General features: G+C 46.1%; 1 protein-coding gene across 1 annotated transcript in view; it reads left to right on the top strand.

The window, feature by feature from the left end:
• Positions 1-23825, top strand: part of BRD7 (bromodomain containing 7) — a 257053-nt gene that overhangs the window by 148070 nt on the left and 85158 nt on the right. The window contains exon 10 of the mRNA XM_085640013.1: positions 15742-15849. Within this exon, the coding sequence (XP_085496139.1) occupies positions 15742-15849 (108 nt within the window). The remainder of the gene's footprint in view (positions 1-15741; positions 15850-23825) is intronic.

Below are 23825 nucleotides of genomic sequence, written 5' to 3'. Positions count from 1 at the left end.
CTACAAACTTCCCTTACTTTTTGCCCTGCTGCACCTACCACCACTTCCAGGGTAGATTATGGAGGGCCATCTGACTGTCTTACTGCAGAAAGTGCAGGCCCTTTTGGCGAAACAGTCATAGATAGATTTATGTCCTCAGAAGTAGGAACTGGGTGTTACTCCCATTATGTTCTTGTGCCGAAGATGGACAGAGGTCTCTGTCCTATTTTAGATCTCCGATGCTGGTAGGATGCTTATTTTCCCATCTCCATCTAACAGGCTCACACTCAGGTACTACTTGCGCTTCATTGTGGGTCAAGAGCATTTTCAGTTCAGAGTGCTTTCCTTTGGGATCACCTGCCCCCCTTGGTTGTTCACCAAAGTGATGGCAGTGGTCAGAGCACATCAATGGACTTCCCCTACCTAAAAAACTGGCTGCTGAAAACAAACTCTCCCTAGGCAGTTGTCTGCCACTTCCAGATGATGGCAAACCTCCTAACATCTTTAGTGGTCATAATCAAAGAACCAAAGTCACACTTCACTTCTTCGCAGACGTTGCTTTCCCTACAAGGTATTCTGGACACTGTTTGATTTATTGTGCCTTTGCCCTGCAACGGAGAGCCCAGGACATTCGGGCTAGGGTCCAGATGTCTTAGACTCTGTCCTGGATCTCAGTGTGGGTGACTGGGATTGTTGGTCTCCTGCATCCTGCACATGCATGCTCTGAGGTGGGACCTGAAATTCCAATACACTCAATATCAGGGAAATCTGTTGGATTGTATCCTGATTTCGGAGTTGACTGCAAAAGATCTGCAGTAGTGGTTACTGGAACGTGATTAGGACAGTGGCACACCCTTCTTCTTACCCCACCCAGAGCTGACAGTGTTCTTAGATGCATCACTGTTGGGTTGGGGTGCCCATCTGGAAGAGGTGGGTATTAGAGGAATCTGGTCTCCAATGGAGAACTAAACTCCAAATGATATTGTTGGAGTTGAAAGCGATTCGCTTGTCGTTGACATTCCTGCCTACCATCAAAGGACCGCTAATGTTGATGCTCATGAGCAACGCCACCACTATGTTGTACTGTAACAAGCAGGGTGGAGTTTTGGTTTGACAGCCGGTGCAAGGCTACTTGGCGCCTCTGGAAGTGGCTGGACTGCCAAGTGATTTCTATGGTGGTGAACCCCTTGGCAGGATCTTTAAACACCAGGGTGGACAAATTCAGCCACAGTTGCCTAGCGGATCACGAATGGTAGTTACACCCACCAATGTGGAGATCTCTGGATTGATATTTTGTGCACAGCCGAGAATGTACAGTGTCAGCACTTCTGCATGCTGGTGTTTGCAAAGCAGCTCTTGCTCAGAGATTCATTCAGTCTAGAGTGGAGTTCAGGACCTCCTGGATGTCTTCCTACCACTGCGTCTCCTGCTCCAAGTTCTGAAGAACATCGGGAAGGACTGGCCCAAGTCATCCTTGTAGCACTGGATTGGCCCAGGAGAGTGTGTTATCCTGAATGCTTGGGTATAAGCATCTGTCCTCCTATCAAGCTGTCTCTTCAGAAGGATCTTCTGTCACAGCAGCAGGGCAGTGTTCTGCACCCATGGCTGCACACTTTGCATCTACATGCTCAGTGATTGAACAATGTGTAGTAACGAGGTCCACGCAGGTAGAATGTAGGTTAGGTAGATTTATTGAAAGTCTGTTACATGTAGGTAAGTTCTTGTGAAACGGCCCCACCAGGAGCAGCCTACCGGCTGCTCAGCCCATTCTTCAACTGTCACATTTCACCTCACAGGCACCCAACATTCCAATGCACATCATCACTCCAACATTCCATGCAGCACACATCACATTCACACTCGCTGAGCAGGGGGAGAGATAATGGCAGAACATTAACATGAACAGGATACTACATATCTCCCTTTCTTATATAACAGAAGCATAAGTGTGGTTACTTGAAAGAAGATAAAACAATGTGAACCAAGAAAAGGAGTACATGAGAGGAACACTAAGCAACAGAGTAAATACAATGGACATGAACAAAATGGAAAGAGCGAAGAGATAGGAGGAAGACAATGAAAAGGAAGTGATGGCTAAATATACACAATTGAATGTGAACCATCCTCTCTATCTATAAATTTCAAACGTGTAGAATAAAGTGAAAAGACATAAGAAACAACAAATAAGCAGATGGACATAAACGCACCAAAGGCAACCCCCAAACACACCCACTGGCCAGACAGGCATGCAAGGAAGGAAGACATAGCACGATACACACTGAAGGCATTCTTTAAACCCAGACACACAAAGTAGAGGAGACAGGATCTCCTCCTGAACATAGGAGAAAGAGAAACACACTACAATAAGGGAAAGGCTTTGGACAAAGGAAGAAAATCAATCAAATATAGTCCAGCTTCCATGGATGAAAAGAAAATGTAACATCACAAGGAGAACTGAACAAGTGAGAAAACAGAGAAGAAGAGTAGGAAATACAAACAGTATCACTCACCCCCCCTCATTTTCAAAATGAGAAAATAGTGCAATGGTAGCATAACGTTATAAGTAAATGAACAGCAAAGTCTAGGCATAGACTAAAACAAAACTGTACCCCAAATGGAGATAGATAATGTAAAGATAATGTAAAGGTTAGTGACGTGAATACTGTAAATGGGAGTAAAACCCAGTAAGACACACCCTGTGTAAGGGTAATGATGTAACACTAGTACGGGAAGATGGGACTACAACCCATGACCTACCCTTGACATAAGGGTGGATAGCCTTTGTAAATGGGACTAACACCCATGGCCTACCCCTGACAAAAGGAGGGCGCAACTGTAAACTGAACTGACCCCCAAATCCTACCCCAAGACATAGGGGTAAGGAGCTACTGTAAATGGGACTAACACCCATGTCCTACCCTAAGACTTGGGGGTGGGCAAAATGAGGACCCATACAACGATGCCCTGTTTGAAGATGGAAACCGTAAATATCCAATGTTGGCAAATGTGCTATAAGAGAATGGGGCTGGAACCCATTCCCGTCCCTAATGTAAGGGAGGAGTAAAGTGTAATATATGTACATGGGAAATGAACAATGAACCCTTACCCATGAAGAAGGTGTGCACTCAATGTCCAGAAAAGTAAGAAACCAACTAATCCCACCTAACAGTCCCCTGCAGGATAAAAGGAGCAAAACAATTCCTTCGTGAAAAGGTGGAAAAACCAACCAACTTTTTATAGAAGTAGATTAATCTTACGACACATCTTGGCCAGAAAATTAATCTGCAAAACGTGCATTTAATTAAAAAAGATACGTAATAAATGACTCAGGTGGAACTCAGCAAGCCAGCCCTCTCAATCTATTGCATGATGCAAAAAAAAACGTTGTCTTGAAAAAGTTGGAAAGCTATGAACTTGGGCTACTGTCCTATTGGAAGGAAAAACACCAGCTAACATTTTTGTTTGTGTTCATAAACACACACACCAAGCCACTCCACAAAGTTTGTATTGTCTCCCTTGTCTGCAACAGCACAGAAAAATCACTCCACCCCGTCATGAAGTTACTGCATACAAAATGTAAAGTAATCTATTTCCGGGAGTTTCAAGTTTAAATTACTGCAAAAGGTTGAAATAGGAAGTGTCTGTCCACCTGGTTATTTGCTAGCCTCTAGGTTGCCTTTCACAACTGTGCGCCTGCTGACCATGATTGGCTTAGCTGAAATCATAGAAAACATTGCTTTCAATGCTTTCAGAATGGCTGCTACATTGTTTGATTCAACGTGACAATGCAACGCAGCAGAGGTTTGGGAAGTATAGAAAACAATGTTTCCATACTTTCAAGACAGTCTCTTTGTTGTGACATTATGCTGCGTTGTCATGTTTCTTGCTGGCGCATTGTAGCAGCCTTCTTGAAAGCATGAAAACATTGGGCGGTCTTCCTAAAACAGCCGCAGTGTTAATTTCTCGTGTTGCACCACGCAAAGTGACATACATCTTGGAACTATAGCGGGCCTGTCAGAGAGGCGTAACTAGAGCCAAATTTCGGGAGGGGGTCTATAAAAGATTTTCGGTGGGGGGGGGGGGCTAATTCTTCCAGCAGTAGGCAGAGTGGAGGTGAAGGGGTGAAAAAACAACAAAGCCTCTTTAACACGTAAATGGTCTTTTAAAAACCTGCGAAGTACTCAGGTGCGGCTGCGCTAAGCTCAAAAACTGTCTGTGTGGGTTCCCGGGACGCTGTCTCAGCCCGGGCTGACACACGAGGGGAGGGGGGGGGGGGCTGAAGCCCTTTGAGCCCAATCGGCGTTGCACGCCTGGCCTGTCACCATTGCACATTTTAAAAGCACATGGCCTTGGTCAATCCAAATGCTGCAGCCGGGCATGGAGTTTGGCAACAGGATAGGATGGGAAGCTGATGTAAACAGTGTGGAGAAGCAACAGATGAACTCAGGGTGGATGCAACGTCTACAAAACGCAGCGGCATGGATGTGAGGTGTGAAGCAGCAAACGAGAGAGAGAGAGAGAGCAAGGGAATACATGCGCTCCCATAGAGCACTGAAAGAAAAAGACCCCGGTAATTTCATGAATGTAAGCAGCATCAGCAGTGGAAGGATACAAGCAAGCCAGTGAGAAACCTGGTAGACTTGAAACGCTCCTGGGTTAGGACAAACACAAGAATAGGAAGAAAAGCCATTGGATAAATGTGCAGGGAACTGTGATAGACAGTGAAGTAATCCAATCATGAGCAATGGGTTGACCCTGGCTCACTCTTCATACTGTACCCCAGGCGGTATGTCTTTGCCAGCAAGCAGCTAAAGCTGTCTGTAAGACAAGACCTAAAAACAAACTGAATGGAGCCAGATAGAAACTTGAAAGAGCCAAACCCCAGCAATACTCTGTTAGAATAGTAAGCATTTCTCCGGTTCCACGAGACTCAAAATTGTCATTTGAAGCCTGTTATTTTTCCTTTTCCGATTTTCAGGATTCCTTGCCAAGGGCTGTGTCCTTGTCAAAAGTTTCCTGAGAGGAATATTTTTTATTTTTCAAAATGTTAATGTTTTCACTTGTGGCCCGATTTATATGTTGGCGGAGAGGGAACTCAGTCGCATCTGGGACAGAGTAACTCCCCACCAGAACAGTGTTCCACCTGAGCAACTTTGATGTGGGCAGACCTTAAGTTTGGCCACGGTGGTGATTACTCTGTCACCCCTGCGGCCAAATGTCTCCAACGGACAGTGCTACATTTGAGCCGGTGGTTTCCGGTGCTTGTCACCGGTACTTAATTGTCAACACCCACACTTTTGACAGTAAACCACATGGTGGCTCTGTTTATGTAATTTAAAAATGAACAGAATAGCAGATGTTAATTCAATATAAAATAAAAATGACTAACCCCTCCTACCCAAGCCTTTCTTATAACTTTGGGGGCTTGTAATAGGCTGAAGTGTCATACTTGTAGAAGTGTGATGGTTTGTAGCTTTAGTGGTAGTGTCATTGGCAGCTATGGAAGGGGCAGTGGGTGCTGCAAACTGCAGTAACCTCCTGATGAGGGCTTTGGCACGAATTTCGTTTTTCTTTTTTTACAAAACGCAGCGGCATGGATGTGAGGTGCGAAGCAGCAAACGAGAGAGAGAGAGAGAGCAAGGAAATACATGTGCTCCCATGGAACGCTGAAAGAAAAAGAACCCAGTAGCTTCATGAATGTAAGCAGCATCAGCAGTGGAAGGATACAAGCAAGCCAGTGAGAAACCTGGCGATGACCAGACTGAGAAAGGGCCATTGGAAAATTGGCTATATGTCATGGGCAGAAATATAGCTGTTTTGTTTTTTTTGTTCTTCACTGCCAGGCAAGCCCTGGTGGGGAGGGACAGTAAAAAAAGAAATAATGATCTCTTGCCAAGGGTGCATTATTCCTTTTATTTTCAAAAAGAAAATTCCAAAACAAGATTATTTATTTATTTTTTTTAAATAAAAAGAGAAAATTGCTTGGTGCAAAGGCTCTGTCATGTTGACGGAGCCCTGCACCAGACTGCGCAATGCATTGACAGGAACTGTGGTGACGGCAGTTCCTGACAGTGCTTTTTAAATGACTGCTGATGGTCACTTATAAATCTGTTGGGCTGCATCTCTGTCAGGATGATGGAGGTATTTACTCCATCTCCCTGGGGAGAAACAGGCCATCTGTCAGAATCAAAATCGGGCCCTTGGTGTCTTCAAGTGACTACTTGCCCATTTAGTGATTTTTTTTTTTAACTGAAATACCTCCTATTCTACAAAGTTTCCATCAAGATGCAGATTAGGTAGTATCATGAGATCAAGGCAGTCCTGTGCTCCACAGTGACCTCAAACTACAAGATCTCCTCACACCCTAAATGCCTAACCCCAGAGACACATCCCTGAGTGTCATTGAGAATGTTCTCTTACCCATCCGGCATCTCCTTTGAGAGTTTTACTAGTTATTTCTTTTACAGTATTCCATAACAATCTGACCAGAAGGGCAACTTCAATATCCCCATGGCTACGACAGAAGTTAAGCCCTCAGTAATTTTTGAGACATTTCATCATCGTCCAGCATGTAATCCTCTTTTTCCTATTAGTTTGAGGATTCATTGGCCAGTTAAGACTCCAGCCACCACCATACTTGCTGCACCTTGCTGAAGGGAGAATGCTCATCTCTTTAACATCTTCGTAACTATTTCCATGAGTAAGGGTTTCTGGAAAATCCTCTCAAAGTAGTTATACCCTTCCAAGGAATTATTCACCACTCAGGATTAGCAACATCTGGACAGTGCATCCTAATCTATATAATTCCATTGATTGCCATATGTTATCAGAAATCTAATAAACCCCCTTCTACTGAAGCAGCTGACTCATTCCATAAGGGGATAGAGTGCCACACCAGCCTTTACAAAAAGAGGCTGTACCTTAAATCTGTTAGGTTATGGGTGCTAGCTATCTGGCTCCAATCCCTTCCATTTATTTCATTATTTTATTTTTTAAATCACATACCAAAAGCTAGGGCAGCCTTGTCTTCCTCCATATTACCAACTAGTTAATGCTTACTTATTTTTACTATAAAATAAGGAAAGTTAGCAAATGTTAGCTCTAGATATTTTTAAAGCGACTATCTTTCTGTTATAGTATTTGCACCCGCCGCAATGGCCTCGGAGAGGAGAGCACTCCTGGATGAGCTGGCTGAGGGTGACACATCTAACGAACCTGCCTGAGAGACAACAGATGTGCTGTGGGTTTGTTGGGGTGCTGGGCTGCCGGGGTGGAGGGAAGATTAATCCTTTGAAGTTGTCCAACTCCCTAGTCAGTCTTCACCACTGCTGAGGGATTAGACTTTCTGTCTCTCTCCCACCCCAGAGACTTAAGATGTTATTTGTTTACATTTCTTTTTTTTTTTTTAGTGCTTGCCAACAATTCCAGCATGCGTGATGGGGCCAGCGAGATGAGGGGGTATGGCTACCAGAATGACATCCTTGAGAGATATTACCCTTAATGTGAAAGGCCTGAATAACCCCGTAAAGAGAAAGGAAATCGTCTCATATTTAGAACAGTCTTGTGCTGACATATGCTTGTTACAAGAGACACATTTACTTCACAAGGACTGGCCTAGAATGCACTCACAAGCCTTTCCTCAACAATTTTAGTCCTCTCCTTCACACAAATCTGCGAGGTGGCACTTTTGTTCTCTCGCACCTTTCAAGGGAAAGTAGGGACCAAGGTGGCCAAGATTCCTGTAGGCCCCCTCTCTATCATCGTAGGGTCCTATCGAAGCTCTGGAACAATTTCTAAGGGTAGCGGTTTCTCAGGACCGTTGGGTAGTTCTTGGAGGTGATCTCATTCTGGTATTTCACAACAAATTAGATAGGGCGACACGTAGACACCGAACAGCGGGAGCACTTGAGCAGGGAGGGACTCGATGGCTACAGGAGTGGGGTTTAAGGGACTTATGGCGGGCCTCTCATCCCACGGCTAGGGGATATACGTTTTATTCTCATGCCCACAAATCCTATGCGAGGCTTGATTATTTCTTAGGCTCCCGGGAGGTGGAGGTTGCAACTGGTTCAATAAAGATAGACCCTCGTTCTCTTTCGGATCATTCAGCTGAATTGCTGGACCTAGATGTCCCATTTTGGGGCCGGGTCCCCCGCTCGTGGAGGCTTACAGAGACGTTGCTTCGTAGGCTGGAGGTCATTCTGCAGATAGATGAGGCGATCAAATATTACCTAGAAGCTAACAATAATTCTGAGTCTCCATCTCTAAAATTTGGGACGGCCTGAAGGCAGTGATATGGGGAGAGTTTCTTGCTTACTCAGCAGCAGATAATAGAGTGAGGAAGGAGAAGCACACTCAAATTTGAGTTCAAGTTTGAGAACTTGAACAAATACATCACTGCACAGGATCCCCCAGAGTCTGGTGCCAATTGGAAACTGCCAGGAAAGAGTTAGCCGGGTTTGATTGGGATAATGCAGAGTACTCAATCCTCCGACTCAAACATGCCATTTATGTCGGTAGCAATAAATGTAGGAGAATGCTCTCTAACAAACTGAAAGGCCTGCGCCAAGCTAACACAGTAGAGAATCTCTTATCTGAAGAGGGCACTTTGATTCAGGGAGACGAGGGAGGCGATAGCATCGCGCTTCGCAGCGTTCTATGGTAAGCTTTACTCTGGACAAGACCTCCCTTCCTGGGAAATTCATTCTTATCTGCAAGAAGCGAGGGTCACCCGCCTCATGTTTGACCAAGCAACAACCTTAGATGCACCCATTAGGATAGACAAAGTAATCTTTGCGATAACTAGACTGCAACCCGAAAAATCTCCGGGTCCCGACGGATTCACTGCATCCTTTTATAAAACTTTCTGCACCACACTTGCGCCACTCCTCACTCTGGTGTTTCACTCCATTTCTAATCCTTCAACAATCCCCCCTTCCATGACAGAGGCATCGGTCATGATTATACCTAATCCAGGAAAAGACAAGAGACAGTGTGGGTCTTACCGGCATATATCACTTTTAAACATGGGTGCTAAGCTTTTTATGGGGATCCTCGCAGCACAATTAGCCCCACACATGTCTAGCTTAGTGGACCCAGATCAAGCGGGCTTTATACCCAATAGACAGTGTCCAGATAACGCCAAGGGTATATTACACCTCGTGGACAAAGCTACTTGCTCTCCACACAAATCCATGCTTTTCTCCATTGACGCAGAGAAAGCATTTGATTGGGTCCACTGGCCCTATCTAACTGCTGTCCTGAAACACTTCGGCTTAGGAGAGCGGTTCTGTTCCTGGGTACTAAGTAGCTATGGCAAGCCATGCGCAACGGTTCGTGTAAATGGCAGGACCTCTTCTTGCTTCCCTATCAGACATGGCACTAGGCAGGGCTGTTCTTTGTCGCCCTTGTTGTTTGCACTTTATATGGAGCCGTTGGGTCAAAGAATACGGGATAATCCCAAGATTACAGGGATTCAATTTGGGGGCGAAGAGCTCCTAATAACATTGTATGCGGATGATGTTATTGCTTCTCTCGACAATCCCAGGGAGGTCCTCCCAGAGTTCTTAGCGGAAGTCAAATTATTTGGGACTGTGGCAGGGTTTCAGATTAATATTTCCAAATCACAGGCACTAAGCCTCACTGTTTCCCGGGACTCGCCAGAGTATCTAACTGCCTTCCTTCTATCCAATGGGTGGTAGACGCTGTCTCATACCTTGCCATTAAATTAGCCTGACCATAGAAGAGGTGATCTATCTCAATTACTGCAGCCTCGTCACACAAGTGAAGTCAGACCTCTTGAGATGGCAACAATACCCACTTTCATGGATGGGTCGATTAGTTGCTCTCAAGATGACGATCCTCCCCTGTATATTGTTCATCTTTCAGACACTACCTTGCCTCCAACTGGGACACTTCAGATTCTCAAGAGTTTATTTCAGAGCTGTGTCTTGGCAGGCTGGCGCCCCCGGATGAAGTGGGACAGAAGCTGGCGATCACCAACGGAGGGCTGTTTAGGTGTCCCATACATTCTCTGCTACTTCCAGGGTGCTCCGCTTTGATATATCCTGGAGTGGAGTCGCCCGAGTCTGAAAAAGGATGACTGTTCATCGACAAGGCCCTGGCCAAAATGGCCTTGTGGAACATTCCTTTTTAGGTCTCGCCTGACCCAGCGCATGCGCTGGTCTGGCGAGACTTTTTGAGAGGGCTCCAAAAAGTGCTACCAGGCCAGCCTAGATTACTTTCACTTTCACGGCCGCTTTGATGTTTGATCGCGATCACTTTCGCGACCGCACGACCGCTTGTCAGGGGGAGACATGTCATAAAGGCACACTACAACTCTTTGAGGGGAAAAGGCTTCAGTGGTTTTCATGACTAAGCAGGGATCAGGGATATTGCCCCCACATTTAGTTTTGACCTTTAACATTTATTAAAATAACCCTGCTGCTCGGCTATGTGACAGACGGTTCAAAGCAAAGCTAATCTACCAACTATTTTGCTGCAAGCTGAAGCCTGATTGGACGGCCTGGAAAGGCCATTCATGAAGCGACTTAAACATGAGAATACATCATCTGAGTTTCTTCAGCGTGCAGAAGAGAAATGTTTTATCAGGCCTCTGTTTCACTCGTTGTTAGCAAAGAAAGAAACTAAGAACTTTAACAAATGAAATATTACACAAGTCTTTTCTTAATGCCCCTCCAAGAAAACAGGTAGTAGCGCTTCATAACTCCTATATGGAGACTTGTAGCCACATCTGCTCCACGCCAGCGAGCTGATAGAAGGCGAGGCTCGAGCACAATTATTTTAAATTCAGAAGCGATGCTCGGCTGACAGGATCCGGCACCGCTGCAGGCTACAATTCTTCCAGAGCCTGAAGGGTTATTACAGTGGAGAATTCCTACAGAGGCCAATAAAAGAGACTTACCCCTTCCCGAAGGCACCTCATTAGCACAGTGTAAGCAGCCATGGGAACAGCCCAGCACTCTCTGGGATGCTCCTTCTTTTCTTCCTCCAGAGAAGTGAAAGGAAGAAAAAGGAGGTAATGTAACTGCACAAATAATATTAACCCCGCCAACAGCAAGACAAGACGTACAGCTCCGCCAGACTGAATGTGACAGATAGTGCGTACCTACATTTCGCGGAACCGCGCTTTCCATAGGTAGAGTTTACAAGGTGGACATGCACCAACATGGCTATAGAGCAGGGGTGTGCAACATTTGCATAATTCAGACTTGCATAATTACAAGAAATTTCAACAAAATTGGCATTTGGCGCTATATTGTAGTGCGAAATGCATCCTCGCGTTCATTTTGAACGCAAGGGCGCCTTTCACAATAAAAAATTGTGCAAAGAACAGAAGTGTGGCAAACAGCAGCTAATCACGTTCAAGTCCTGCTGAAAGTTTACGTTGAACGGGGTGTAATTATGCAACACGCCATACTATCGAACTTTGGGGAATTTAGCATAACAGGGCTAATGTGAATTTACCATACTTCCAGCAACATTGCGGAAATTTCGCTGGGGCCCACTATAGAGCAGCATTTAGAAAATCCTGCACCATCCTATGGGCCACACTCTCAGCACAAAGCCCTGCATTGACCTACATCCACCATCAGCCATTGCCCACCAAGAATGTATTAATCCTTTGCTGGGCAAAGGGACTATTCACACAGAACAGCAAACCTTAGATGGAGCAAGATTTGGATTCTGTGCCTCAGTGCTCACAGTACCAAATGCCGAGATAGAGGCCTCTCTGGGACAGCAGGCCAGCATCTAAATTCAATATGCCTAGGCATTGTGAACCTTGTCCGTTAAAGAGACTGGAGTGACAACGCCCCAGAAAGTGGTGCATTGTAAATGGTACATTGGAGGCAGGGTGGATCCTGAAGTGGTCCATGAAGCAGAGGTCTGCTTCTCCTTATGACTGCAACCTCTGCATGGTGAGTGTCAAGCTGTCAGGAACTGACCACTTACACATTCAGTGATTACTGTCTGCCCTCCAAATGTTAACTAATCAATTAGTTGTGATCACAAAAGTTGTGGCAAAGAATAAGTTACTTACCTTTGCTAACAATATGCTTGGTGCATATTCCATCTACCTGCAGATTCCTCCCCTCGTGAGTCTCCCTGAAGTGCTGGAATGAATCCGGAAAATATTAAGTAACTTTCTGGTGTCAGCAGGTGGTGGGATGGCTCCGACTAGACTCGGTGCCTCACTGCATGTGTTGTCACTGAGCTATGTATGCACCATCCCAGTGCTTTGACATCAGTTCCTGTACGTTTTTTCCTTGCCCTTAAAGGAAACAAGATTGATGAAAGTGACAGAATGCAATTCAGACAAAAAGAGCAGTCTTATTAAGCATACAACACCAAGAGTGGAGAGGCAGGCGGGCAGTGAGAAATCTGAAGGTATATTATCCACAGAAATCTAGTTACTAGAGGTAAGTAACTTATTCTTCTGAAGGGCCCTTCTACCTGCAGATTCCTCACCTTTATGTATCCATTCCAAAACAGTGCATCCCAGGAGGAGGGTCTGAGATGAAAACACAAATGGGATATGCCATTCCAACCCTGGTAGGCAAGCAACCCTGCAAACACAGGCTGCAAACAATAACATCAGACAGACAAAGAAGAGAATCAGACCCATGTGACAGTGCAATGCACGTCCCAGCTACCAACATTGTTCAATAACATTTATAAGCCTTTAAGATCACACCATAAAGTTATTTATATATATATATATTTTTTTTTTAACTTGTTGAAACACGATGCAGCCAGATAAAAGACCATGTCAGGTCATCCAGCTCTTCAAGGGACCAACTTATTCAATAGCAATGGACTTATAGTCTACGGTATCAGATACAGAATATCAAAGTTGTATAGCTTCCCCAAGTTCATTCCAAACTACTTCTGCAAAGTGTCCTCTTATGTGATCTGTTTAAGGGGAAAGCAACATTGGTGCCATTTTCCAAACAGTATTGGTGCATCATGCTAACAGGCATAGAGCGTTGCAAGAACTAAGTACTAGGCATACAAGGAAAACAACTTTGTGCTGCCTTCATCCACTGAAACTCACTATCACACGGGGAGGGGAAGAGAAGGCAGGTGGCAGCGGTGGAGGTGCAGCATGGGAGGACATAAATATCGGATGACCTGGAACCGAGCAATAGACAAGCACCTTGACAGTGGGCAGCCTACGCAAACGTCGACCTATCCGAGGTGGACACAATCATGTCTACCATTGCCTCATTAACAAGCATTTGCAATGCAATAGGTCTCACAGTTGTTAGAATTTGAGCTACTGGCACTGTAAATGGCAATGCCTTTTATTTATGTGTTGGTTTTTAAAACATAAATAAAAGGCATTGTCATTTACAATGCCAATAGGTTAACACTCCCGCAAATGCGAGACCTATTGCATTGCAAATGCTTGTTGTATAAGTCTCAGCACCCTGCCAAACTCTACCTATCAGCAGTCACCTCACCTACACTAAAGGTTTGGGATACGATGGTGACTCTTAAGGGCTTTTCTCCGTTCCCCTCTCCACTCACCCCAGTGGTAGAGAACCGTGATTTCACACCAGGTTTGGATACCGCTTCCTATAAAGAAAGGCAAAGGGAGGGACAAAGTTCTATAGGCCATTTCTTTCATGAGGATGGTCTCATCCTATTTCATATTCTATGCACTGAGAATGGGATCCCAGAGGCAAAGCAATTTAGGTATACACGGATACGACATTGAGTGATGCACCCTACAATGAGGGAGGCTGCTCAGTGATACCTTACTAAGTTCTAGAAATGGCTCCTCGCTAAAGAAACAGACAAGTGCCTTGTCTCAGAATTATACACGATGATCTCACAAGTTCCTCCTGACTTAGATAACCCGGCACAAAAGAGATGGGAGAGGAAGATAGGCAGGCATTTCACCACCAAGGAGTGGGGGGACATTTACTATTGTGCCAGACACACAGCATCTAATGTTGCCAGTATAGAAACGGCAACAAAAATTGCCACATACTGATAAACTCCCCAGGTTTTCTTCATATGTTGTGCTGTGCCTTCCGAACCCACAAACTCCCATGGAAATCTATAAGAGGCCAACACATAGCATTCGCGTTGGGGGCAGCACACGAATCCATATTGCCACACTGGGGTTCAGACAGGGTCACTACGCTGCTGAATTGGCTACACCGCTTATGGCATCTCTTGGGCATGGAAAGGCTATCCCTCACACTTGTACAACAGGGCTACTCTTATGGCGAAACCTGGAAGCCATTCATTGCATTATTGTCACAAGAGTTCACAGAATTAACCTGCCCAAGATAAATCAGACTATTAAGACTGACTACACAGACTCAGCATAATGCTGCCGCCTAGCATACTTGAGAGACAAACGCTTGGACCTCACTGGGTAATTAGTTAGCACTGGCCCCCTGGGTAGGGTAAGGGTGGGAAGGGGACCGAGGTATTTCTAGTTTTGGTTCGTTTTGCTTGCTTTGTTTCTATTCTTTCTCTCTAGTATAAATATGTGCTGGATGGGGCTGAATATTGATTCTCCTACAGCTACTGTTATGATTGCCCTTAACTCTGACCGCAACAATAAAACAAATTTAAACATAATGTGTTTGCATCTGCATTAGAACTGATGGCGAACTAGGGTGGCAGTTATGTAACTTTCGCTTTTTTGTTTTAAAGAATTTAAATTTGAGAAGCCTTAATGCTTTATGAATTGTTGATATTCTACCCCCCATGCAACATATTGTTCCACGTCTGTGGACCTGCTTTTATTTTTAAAAGATTTATTCTGGTCAGGTTCGTTTTGCAACAAATGGGAGCATTCTGTAACTGTTCTTCTTTTGTAGTATGGTCTATCCTCTGAAGCTCTCATTATAAGCATCACTTAACTTAATTATAACTTAAGAACAGCTCAACTTTTTTATGATGCAAATTCACAAGCAGAAACTGAGTGGTTAACATTAACTTCTTTTTGCAGACGTCCGTGTTCTCATAAAACTTTATTTTTGCTCTGAAATTTATTTCAAGTAGTACAATAGTCATCAGGAATAGCACTATTGTGACTTTATTAAATTCATCACGAACGTGACTGTCAATCTAGGGACAATAGTACAATGGTTCATTTTGTGTAGCATGTGTACTATAAAAAGTAATAAATACTATGATTTTACACTTTATTAACAAAGAACCACTCATCTGCATATTACATTGTACAAGACTTTCTTTATCGGTAAAGTGCTTATTGCTTGCCAGTTATTCAGTTAAAAAATTAGTGCTATTAGTTTAATTTTCAATCCTTAATTTTAAGTTCAGAAGCTTCAACTCTGAAGAAAAGAAGCTTGGGAATAGTAAATGTAATTAGCCAATGTGTCAGGCACCAGAACTATGCATTTGCATTCCTACCACTTGATCAACTTTTTGGGAGATCTCACACTGTGTACCTTTTAATTCTACATTGTAATATAATGACGTAAAATTCTATAGCTCACTTCTTCCACATTCATTCAGGTTCCTGCTTAAAATATTAATGTTTTATGCAGTTTGCTTTAATCAGTATGTACTACATGCAGCATGGTATCTACACAAATACACTTGGGTCGCGTTTTATTGTATACATATGTTTTTGTGGGAGTCTGTTTCCTTTTTTTCTGTAGGACAACACATTTGCAAAAATTTTTACAGCATTTTCTTATACTCATCATTACTTATTTATAGGTTTATTGACGTCTGCCTTGTGTTATCCTGCAGATTTTGGTCATGGTGGTGTCAGGCTTGGAATAGCAGCTGGAAGACTTCAGTCAGGTGTGAATAGTTTGCAAGGCTTCAAAGAAGACAAAAGGAATAAAGTTACTCCAGGTATAGATTCACAATGACCTTGCAGAACTCCACAATATAGTGTGTCCCTTATAAAACTGCTTTTGAATATTAGATTTGACATATATTTCCAACACCTTTTTTCCCTTTGTTTCTTTTGCCCGCTGGTGCTGCAGAGAATGAAAGTTAACAATTCTTAATTTCGCTTAAGATGTGACTTTTCCTGTTAGTCTCTCAAGAGTTCACTAAGTGCCATTTGCAAACTTAATAGATTCTTTGTTTTGTGCAGGCAATTTACAATATGTCAATAAGTAGAATACCCACATTTTCTGCATGTGTGCTGCAGACTTTCAATCTCAAGTGTTAACTGTTTCTGCAGACAACTGGTTTGAAAAAGGTAAAACTGGTTAGAGTAAAAAAAAAAAAAGTCACAATGGAGAGACTGTCTTTCAAATTTGCAAAGTCCACAAATGATTACTGTATTCTGTGGTGAAAGAACTTAATTTAAATAATTCTCTTTCCTGATAAACTTTAAGAATGTTATTCCAGTAATTTTGTATTGCTAAAAAACAAATATTAGAGTCCACATAAATTGTTCATAATGCCATCTCTGCTGAAGTTTTGCTTTGTTAAATGTCATGTCCTCTTTCAAAATTTAAAACAGTAATTGTTTTATCCTAGGAATGTGGAGGTACATATACTCTACTAAGCTATAGTTTCTATTTTCCAAATTTGTCCTATTACGTTGTTTAAACACGTTTCATTTTTTTTTTCTTGGTATGCATCCGTAAAACCCATCAGTGCATTATTGAGTCATGTTTGCACTACTTAATGGTGCTGGATCCCTGTTAATGCCTGTTTACATGATATGAAGATTTTATTTTGATTGCTTTTGATGTAATTGCTCAAAGTTTTCATCTCCGAAAGATTAATCCCTGGACCCTAAACAGTTATATGTCCTGCTATTTGTCATTGTAGAAAAACCAGGTACGCTTACGTTTCATTATGGATTGTGGTCTTCAAAGGTTTACGTGTAATATTAGCAACATTTCTGTTGTGGTTCCAATTCTTTTGCAGAAAAACTTGGGAAGCTATGTACTTGTACTTTCATTTTGTACAGCCCAAGGAATCTCTTGGCATTTAGTTGCAGGTGGTCCTTCAGCCATTGGAGAAATGACTACTTTTGCAGCGTGAATCTTTCTGGATTCACTATGCTGTGCATTATTCCGCGATCTTGTGGTTGGGTCCGGATTCGTAGTCTTTTCTTTGTTTTTTTTTTTTTTTTGTAGCCCAGGTGGGCGGCGACGACCGCCATTTGGTGCACCTTCCGTGACGTCGTCGTGCTTCCTGCGGAAGTCCCACCTTTGGGGCGCCATCTTCAGATTCTTTTTTCCGCCGTTGGGTCTGGATCGTCATCGAGAAGCTCCAGAGTTACAACCGAAGGAAGAAGAAAGAAAAGCGAGTTTCGTCGACAAATACATCGGAGATATCACAGGAAAGGAAGATATTTCATCAGGAGCGCGAAGAAAGGAGGTTCAGCGCCCTTTTTCTTCGACGACCTTGGAGAATGCGCACTCAGAGGCCCTGAGCGCAATGGACAAGACGCCATTCAAGTTCTGCCCAAACTGCCTCCACAAGTTCGCGCAGAAGGACCAGCATCCGGTCTGCAACCTCTGCCTACCGGTCGAACACCAGAGTAAGGACTGCAACGCCTGCTCAGCCTTCGCGCCGAAGACGCTCAGAGTGAGAGATCGGCAGAGAAGAGCCAACGCCAGCATGGATGGCAAGGGTAAGGCCCCGTCGCTCTACGATCTGGGCCTCTCCTCGGACGACGTCGCCGGGACAGCCGAAAACTTCACGGTCGTAGAGACCGACAAGAAAAAAGAAGACTAGGTAAGAGAATCGTCGAGCGAAAAACAGAAAGTACCTCGAAAACACGAGGGTGACTCGAGAAAATCTGAGTCTAAGTCCACGAAGGGAGCCCCGGCGGCGAAAACTTCGACGACCAAAGGGGGAACCATGGACAAGAGGCCGAGCGGATCCTTAGAGAAGGACTCCCTGGTGCCGAAAGACGCCGAAAAGCAAGGGTCGTCGAAAACAACCCAGGGAACGGCCCGATCGACGCTGAAAGAACGGTCGACGTCGACGCAAGTTTCGACGAAAAGACCCGCTGTCGATGCCGAAAGCATCTCCGAGATGGAGAAAAAGAAGAGGCGGCTCGAGGCTGAAATGGAGAACATCCTTCAAAGGAAGAAGGAGTTCGACGCCAAGATGAAGGAATTCAAGATTCCAACAGTTTCATCGGCGGACATCGTCGAGGTCGAGGATGAATTCGACACCGAGGGACTGATGAGGGATCTCGAAGAGGAAGACGAGACCTATTATGACGAGGAAGCCGAGGAAGAAGACCAACAGTCGGTCTACGGCTCGGCACCATCTACCAGCCACGAGATCGAATGGCAGGATCTCGACACCGAAAACCCGGAGGAGTCCGTGGACACATACCCTTCGAGGCCTTCGCCACCCGACGACATTGGGGTGTACAATATGGTGGTCAGGAGCGCAGCGACAGCCTTCGGCGTCAAACTCGACGAAGAGAAGCCGAAAGCCGATTTTCTCCTCGAGACCCTGCTCCCCATCCAGACGAGGAGCCAGTTCCTCCCCATGCTACAAAGCGTGATGAATCAGGGGAGAGAAGCATTCAAGGAACCAGCGACCTGCCGGTCGATCACGCCCAGGACTGAGAAGAAGTATAAGCACTCTTTCCTGGACCCCCCTTACATCAAAGGTAGCGTGACCGCCGACTCCATCATAGCTTCCACGGCCAGGAGAAGGGCCAACGTACCAGCAACCTCGGGCCCACCACCTGATAAAGAGAGCAGGAGGATAGACCTCACAGGAAGAAAGGTCGAGAGGAACGCCGCTATGCACTGGCGCATGGCGAATTCCAATGCTCTCCTCAATAGACACCAGTACCAGCACTGGGACGAGATGGGGGAGCTAGTAAAGCACTTCCCCGAAGAATACCGCCAGAGAGCCTCACACCTAGTAGATGAAGGCAAAAACATCGCCAACTCCTGCATAAAGACGGGGTTGGACGGGGCAGAGACTTCAGCAAGACTCATGGCCATAGGGGTCACCGAGAGAAGGCATGCATGGTTAAGAATCTCGGGATTCAAACAGGAGGTGCAGAACAACATCCTTAGCACCCCCTTCAACGGAGAGACACTGTTCGGAGCAACAGTTGACGAGAAGCTCACCCAGCTGAAAAAAGAAAACGAAACGGCGAGGTCCATGGGGGCCCTACAGCTGAGGGGAATGAGGCGAGGCAACCCCTCAAGGAGACCCTACGGTAGGGGAGGAAACCAGCAGGGGCCGTCGCACCAGACGTTCCAGCAGGGTGAAGGTCACGGACAGGGTCAACAGAAGCAAAACTGGCAGTACCAGCCCCGGGGCCAGTCCTTTCGCGGGAGAGGGAACGGACGTGGCCAGAGAAGGAGAGGGGAGGACCAGCCCTCATCAAAGTGACTCAGCACGCAGGAGGACGCCTACCCTCGACATGCCCCCAGGGGTGAGGCGCGAAACAGTAACATCGAGGGGGAGAGAAGGATCAAAAGCCTACGAGCATACAACACCAGTAGGCGGAAGGCTGAGGTTCTACCTTCACAAGTGGCAGCGTATCACCACAGACAAGTGGATACTGAACATCATGCAGTACGGATACTGCGTAGATTTGGAAAGGAAACCGCCAAACAGGAAGCCAAAGGGAAGGCTAAGATCGGCTCAAGAACTGACCCTACTCAGAGAAGAAACACGGAAGCTTCTAGAAAAGAGGGCCATAGAGCCAGTGCCGTTCAGAGAACGCAACAAAGGGGTCTACTCAAACTACTTCGTGGTCCCGAAGGTAGACGGGAGCCTCAGACCCATCCTGGACCTGCGATACCTAAACAAGTTCATCAGAACGCAAAGGTTCAAGATGACTTCGCTGCAGGAGGTACTGCCCCAAATAAGACACGGAGACTTCATGGTCACCGTGGACCTCAAGGATGCCTACCTGCACATCCCAATAAACAGAAGACACAAGGGACTTCTAAGGTTCAACATCGACCAGGAACACTACCAGTTCACAACCCTGGCATTCGGATTAAAATCGGCGCCAAGGATTTTTACAAAATGCCTGTTGGCGGTCGCGGCCCACCTACGAAGGCAGGGGATACACGTCTACCCCTACTTAGACGACTGGCTGGTCAAGGCTAACTCACGCGAAAAGTGCGAGAGGCACGCAAAACGCGTAACAGACACTCTCACGAACCTGGGGTTCTCGATTCACTGGGGGAAGTCGTCGATGGAACCGGAGCAGGTGAAGATTTTCCTGGGGGCAAAAATCAACTCCCTGAACAGTACAGTGGTGCCCAGCGACAGGAGGACAGATGCCCTACTGAAGGAGACGCGGCTCTACCAGAGGGGGCGAGCTCTGACAGTGAGGTCAGTGAGCGAGATGATGGGGATGATGGCGTCGTGTATCCAGCTGGTGCCGAATGTACGCCTGCACATGAGACCATTCCAGGAATGGCTACAACAGCAATGGTCACAAGCAAACGGAAGTTGGGAGGATCCTAGTGGTTGTTACGCACGCAGTGCAGGAGGAGATAACTTGGTGGAACAGAGACAACATGACAGCAGGGAGAAGCCTGACACCACCAAACCCAACGATGACCATTACCACGGACGCATCACAAAAGGGATGGGGAGCGCACATGGACAACCTCAGTGAGGGGTCTGTGGGCTCCAGCAGATGCGGTTCGCCATATCAATTACCTCGAGTTGAAGACAATCCTGCTAGCCCTGAAGGCATTCCAGAGGCACCTGTACAACCAGAGGGTGTTGGTTCAAACAGACAACACCACGGCAATGTTCTACATCAACAAACAGGGGGGACACAGTCGTTCCCTCTCTCCTCTCTGGCTCAGGAGATTTGGAGATGGGCCATACCTCTCAGGATAGATCTACTAGCAATTCACCTACCGGGGAAGGACAATGTGGAGGCAGACTGGCTAAGCAGGCAGACCTCGGCATCGCACGAGTGGGAGCTCAATGGCCAGGAAACGGAGAAGCTTTTCCGGAGATGGGGAACTCCCACAATAGACCTATTTGCAACACGCCAAAATGCAAAATGCCAAAGCTTCGCGTCCAGGCAACCAGATCAGTAATCCCTGGGAAATGCCCTATGGATAAGCTGGTCGAGGACATTTGCCTACGCCTTTCCACCGATACCCCTGTTGCACAGAGTGCTCGACAAGTGCAGAACCAGCAACATGACTCTGATCCTAGTGGCTCCGCAGTGGGCGAGGCAGACATGGTTCTCACAAATTCAAGAAATGGCGCAAGGCAATCCGTACAGGTTCGAGAGGAGAAAAGACCTGCTCTCAATGCAAAACGGGGAGGTCCAGCACCCAGAGCCAGAGACCCTCAACCTGGCAGCATGGCTCCTGAAGACCTAGAGTTCGCACACCTAAGGTTGCCTCAGAGCACTATGCGAGTGCTACGGGAGGCAAGGAAACCAACTACATGAAAATGCTAGAGATTCACGGTGTGGTGCAGGAAAAAAGGCCTGCAAAACAGAATGACAAGAGACTCAACTGTGCTGAGGTACCTCACACACCTTCTAAAGAGTAACCTCTGCTCGAGCTCCCTAAGGGTACACCTAGCGGCGATCGTTGCCTACACCAGAGGTGAAAAGGGTGGAAGTTTCTTCACCTCGCAGGTGGTGAAGAGATTCATGGAGGGAGCCAAAAGAATGGCCCCTCCGAAAAGGTTGCCACCGCCGGCATGGAATCTAAACGTGGTTCTGACGGAGCTCATGAAGGCGCCGTTTGAACCCATTCACAAGGCCACTCTGCAAATGTTGACGATGAAAACGGACTTTCTAGTGGCCATAACCTCACTACGCAGGGTGAGCGAGCTTCAAGCGCTAACGCTACAGGAACCCTACATTCAGATTCACAAAGACAGGGTAGTCCTGAGGACGGACCCACACTTCATGCCCAAGGTGGTGTCGGCGTTCCACATGAATCAGAGTATCCAGATACCAAGTTTATTCCAAAACCCGACTACAAACACAGAAAAGGCCCTGCACACCCTCGATGCCAGAAGAGCGGTGATGCACTACATTGAGAGAACCAAGGAACTCAGGAAGTCGAAGCAGATGTTTGTGTCCTTTGCTACTAGCTTCATGGGTAGGCCAGTGACTAAGGGCACCATCGCTAGGTGGATTGCCCTCACTATTCAATTCTGTCACAAACAGGCTGGACAGGAGCTAGCGGAGGGGCCACAGGCTCACTCCACAAGGAAGAAGGGGGCCACCGTTGCCTTCCTGGCGAACACGCCCATCCAGGACATTTGTCTCGCGGCAACTTGGGCATCTGTGCACACGTTCACGAAACACTACTGCGTGGACATTCAGATGAATAAGGAGGCACAGGCCGGACAGAGGGTGCTTCAACACATTTTCAACGACCAACGCTCATCTTCCACCCAGCCACCACAAAATTAGGAAAACCGCTACAAAGTCTATGCACAGCATAGTGAATCCAGAAAGATTCACGCTGCAAAACGAAAAGTTTCTTACCTGTCGGTGTAGTTTTGCAGCTTGAAGATCTTTCTGGATTCACTAGCGAGCCCACCCACCTCCGCCAGGAAGATGAGGCTGGAGGATGAGGGGGTGAAATGGAAAAGATCAAAGAAATGAAAACGTACAGAAAATGGACAAGAAGGATTAAGCAATCGCCTAGGGTTTAAAAAAAAAAAGGGAAAAAAGAACCCGAAGATAGCGCCCCAAAGGTGGGACTTCCGCAGGAAGCACGACGACGTCACGGAAGGTGCACCAAATGGTGGTCGTCGACGCCCACCTGGGCTACAAAGAAAAGACTACGAATCCGGACCCAACCACAAGATCGCGGAATAATGCACAGCATAGTGAATCCAGAAAGATCTTCAAGCTGCAAAACTACACCGACAGGTAAGAAACTTTTCGTTGTCTGCCCACTCAATTTGGATGGGCGGACATGTAGTCATTTTTTACTGCTTCTTAGTGCCATTCTTTACTGTTTCTTAGCATTTAGCTGCCCAAACAAACAGTATAAATTCCCATACACAGGAATCTCCAGTCCTTATGCCGCCATGCTTAGCAATGCATCTGGAGAGTAGTGGAGGGTGGCCATCTTATCACATCCAGCGTGTTCCAAGTTAGTGTTCAAGCAATTCAAAAAATGAAAAGGGGAGGTTGGGCCGCACAACCCATGTTTCCTGAAGTACATCATCGCATTGTGGTGTGAGCCATCCAGGTCACCCCTGCTGTGTCCATCTGCTCCAGTCTAATTTCGGCAACCTCGCACAGAAGGAAAATGGCCAGTCACAATTTTGAGTTTTGAAACCGAGAGAGGCGGGAGAGCTGCCCTCTACATGCACGCAGCTCTGCAAGCAACCCTCTGTAGGAAGGCTGAGCAATGATAATGGTGTCGGGAGGGAAGGTTACAGGCAATTTCATCTGCCATCTACATCGTAACTGTTGTGAGGGCAACAGAGGCAGTACTCCTCCACGATGAGCTTGACCCTGCTTCAGGCAATTCCTCATCAAGGTCCCGACCAGTAGGAGAACATCTTTCAATCCACATGTTGGTGGTTGTAGTCAGAGCCTGTATCTGCCCTTTAGGTGCCTGAGCGGAGGTAGGGGCTCCTGCCTCTCCACTTCGTCGCCATCGTCAGCAAAGCGCTGCTAGGGACCTCTGCTGCGCAGAGACAGTGTAGCTGATTCCATTAGTCGTTGTTCAACCAAGTCCCAAGCGTCTGCTGGTTCAGTAAAGAAGTAGCTGGTGTGGTTCACCAGGACCTTCAGATTGGCTGGAAACAGCAGAAAGTAGTGAAGGCCAGCTGATCATAGCTTCTTATTCACGCCCAAGAACAAGGCTCTATGGCGATGGACAGCCAAAGTGTAATCCGCGAATAGAAATATACGTGCG

Source organism: Triturus cristatus, chromosome 12 (genome assembly GCF_964204655.1).
Source record: "Triturus cristatus chromosome 12, aTriCri1.1, whole genome shotgun sequence".
NCBI classification, from domain to species: Eukaryota; Metazoa; Chordata; class Amphibia; order Caudata; family Salamandridae; genus Triturus; species Triturus cristatus.
Note: the sequence above shows the minus strand (reverse complement) of the source record. Positions and strands in the feature narration are given on the sequence as shown.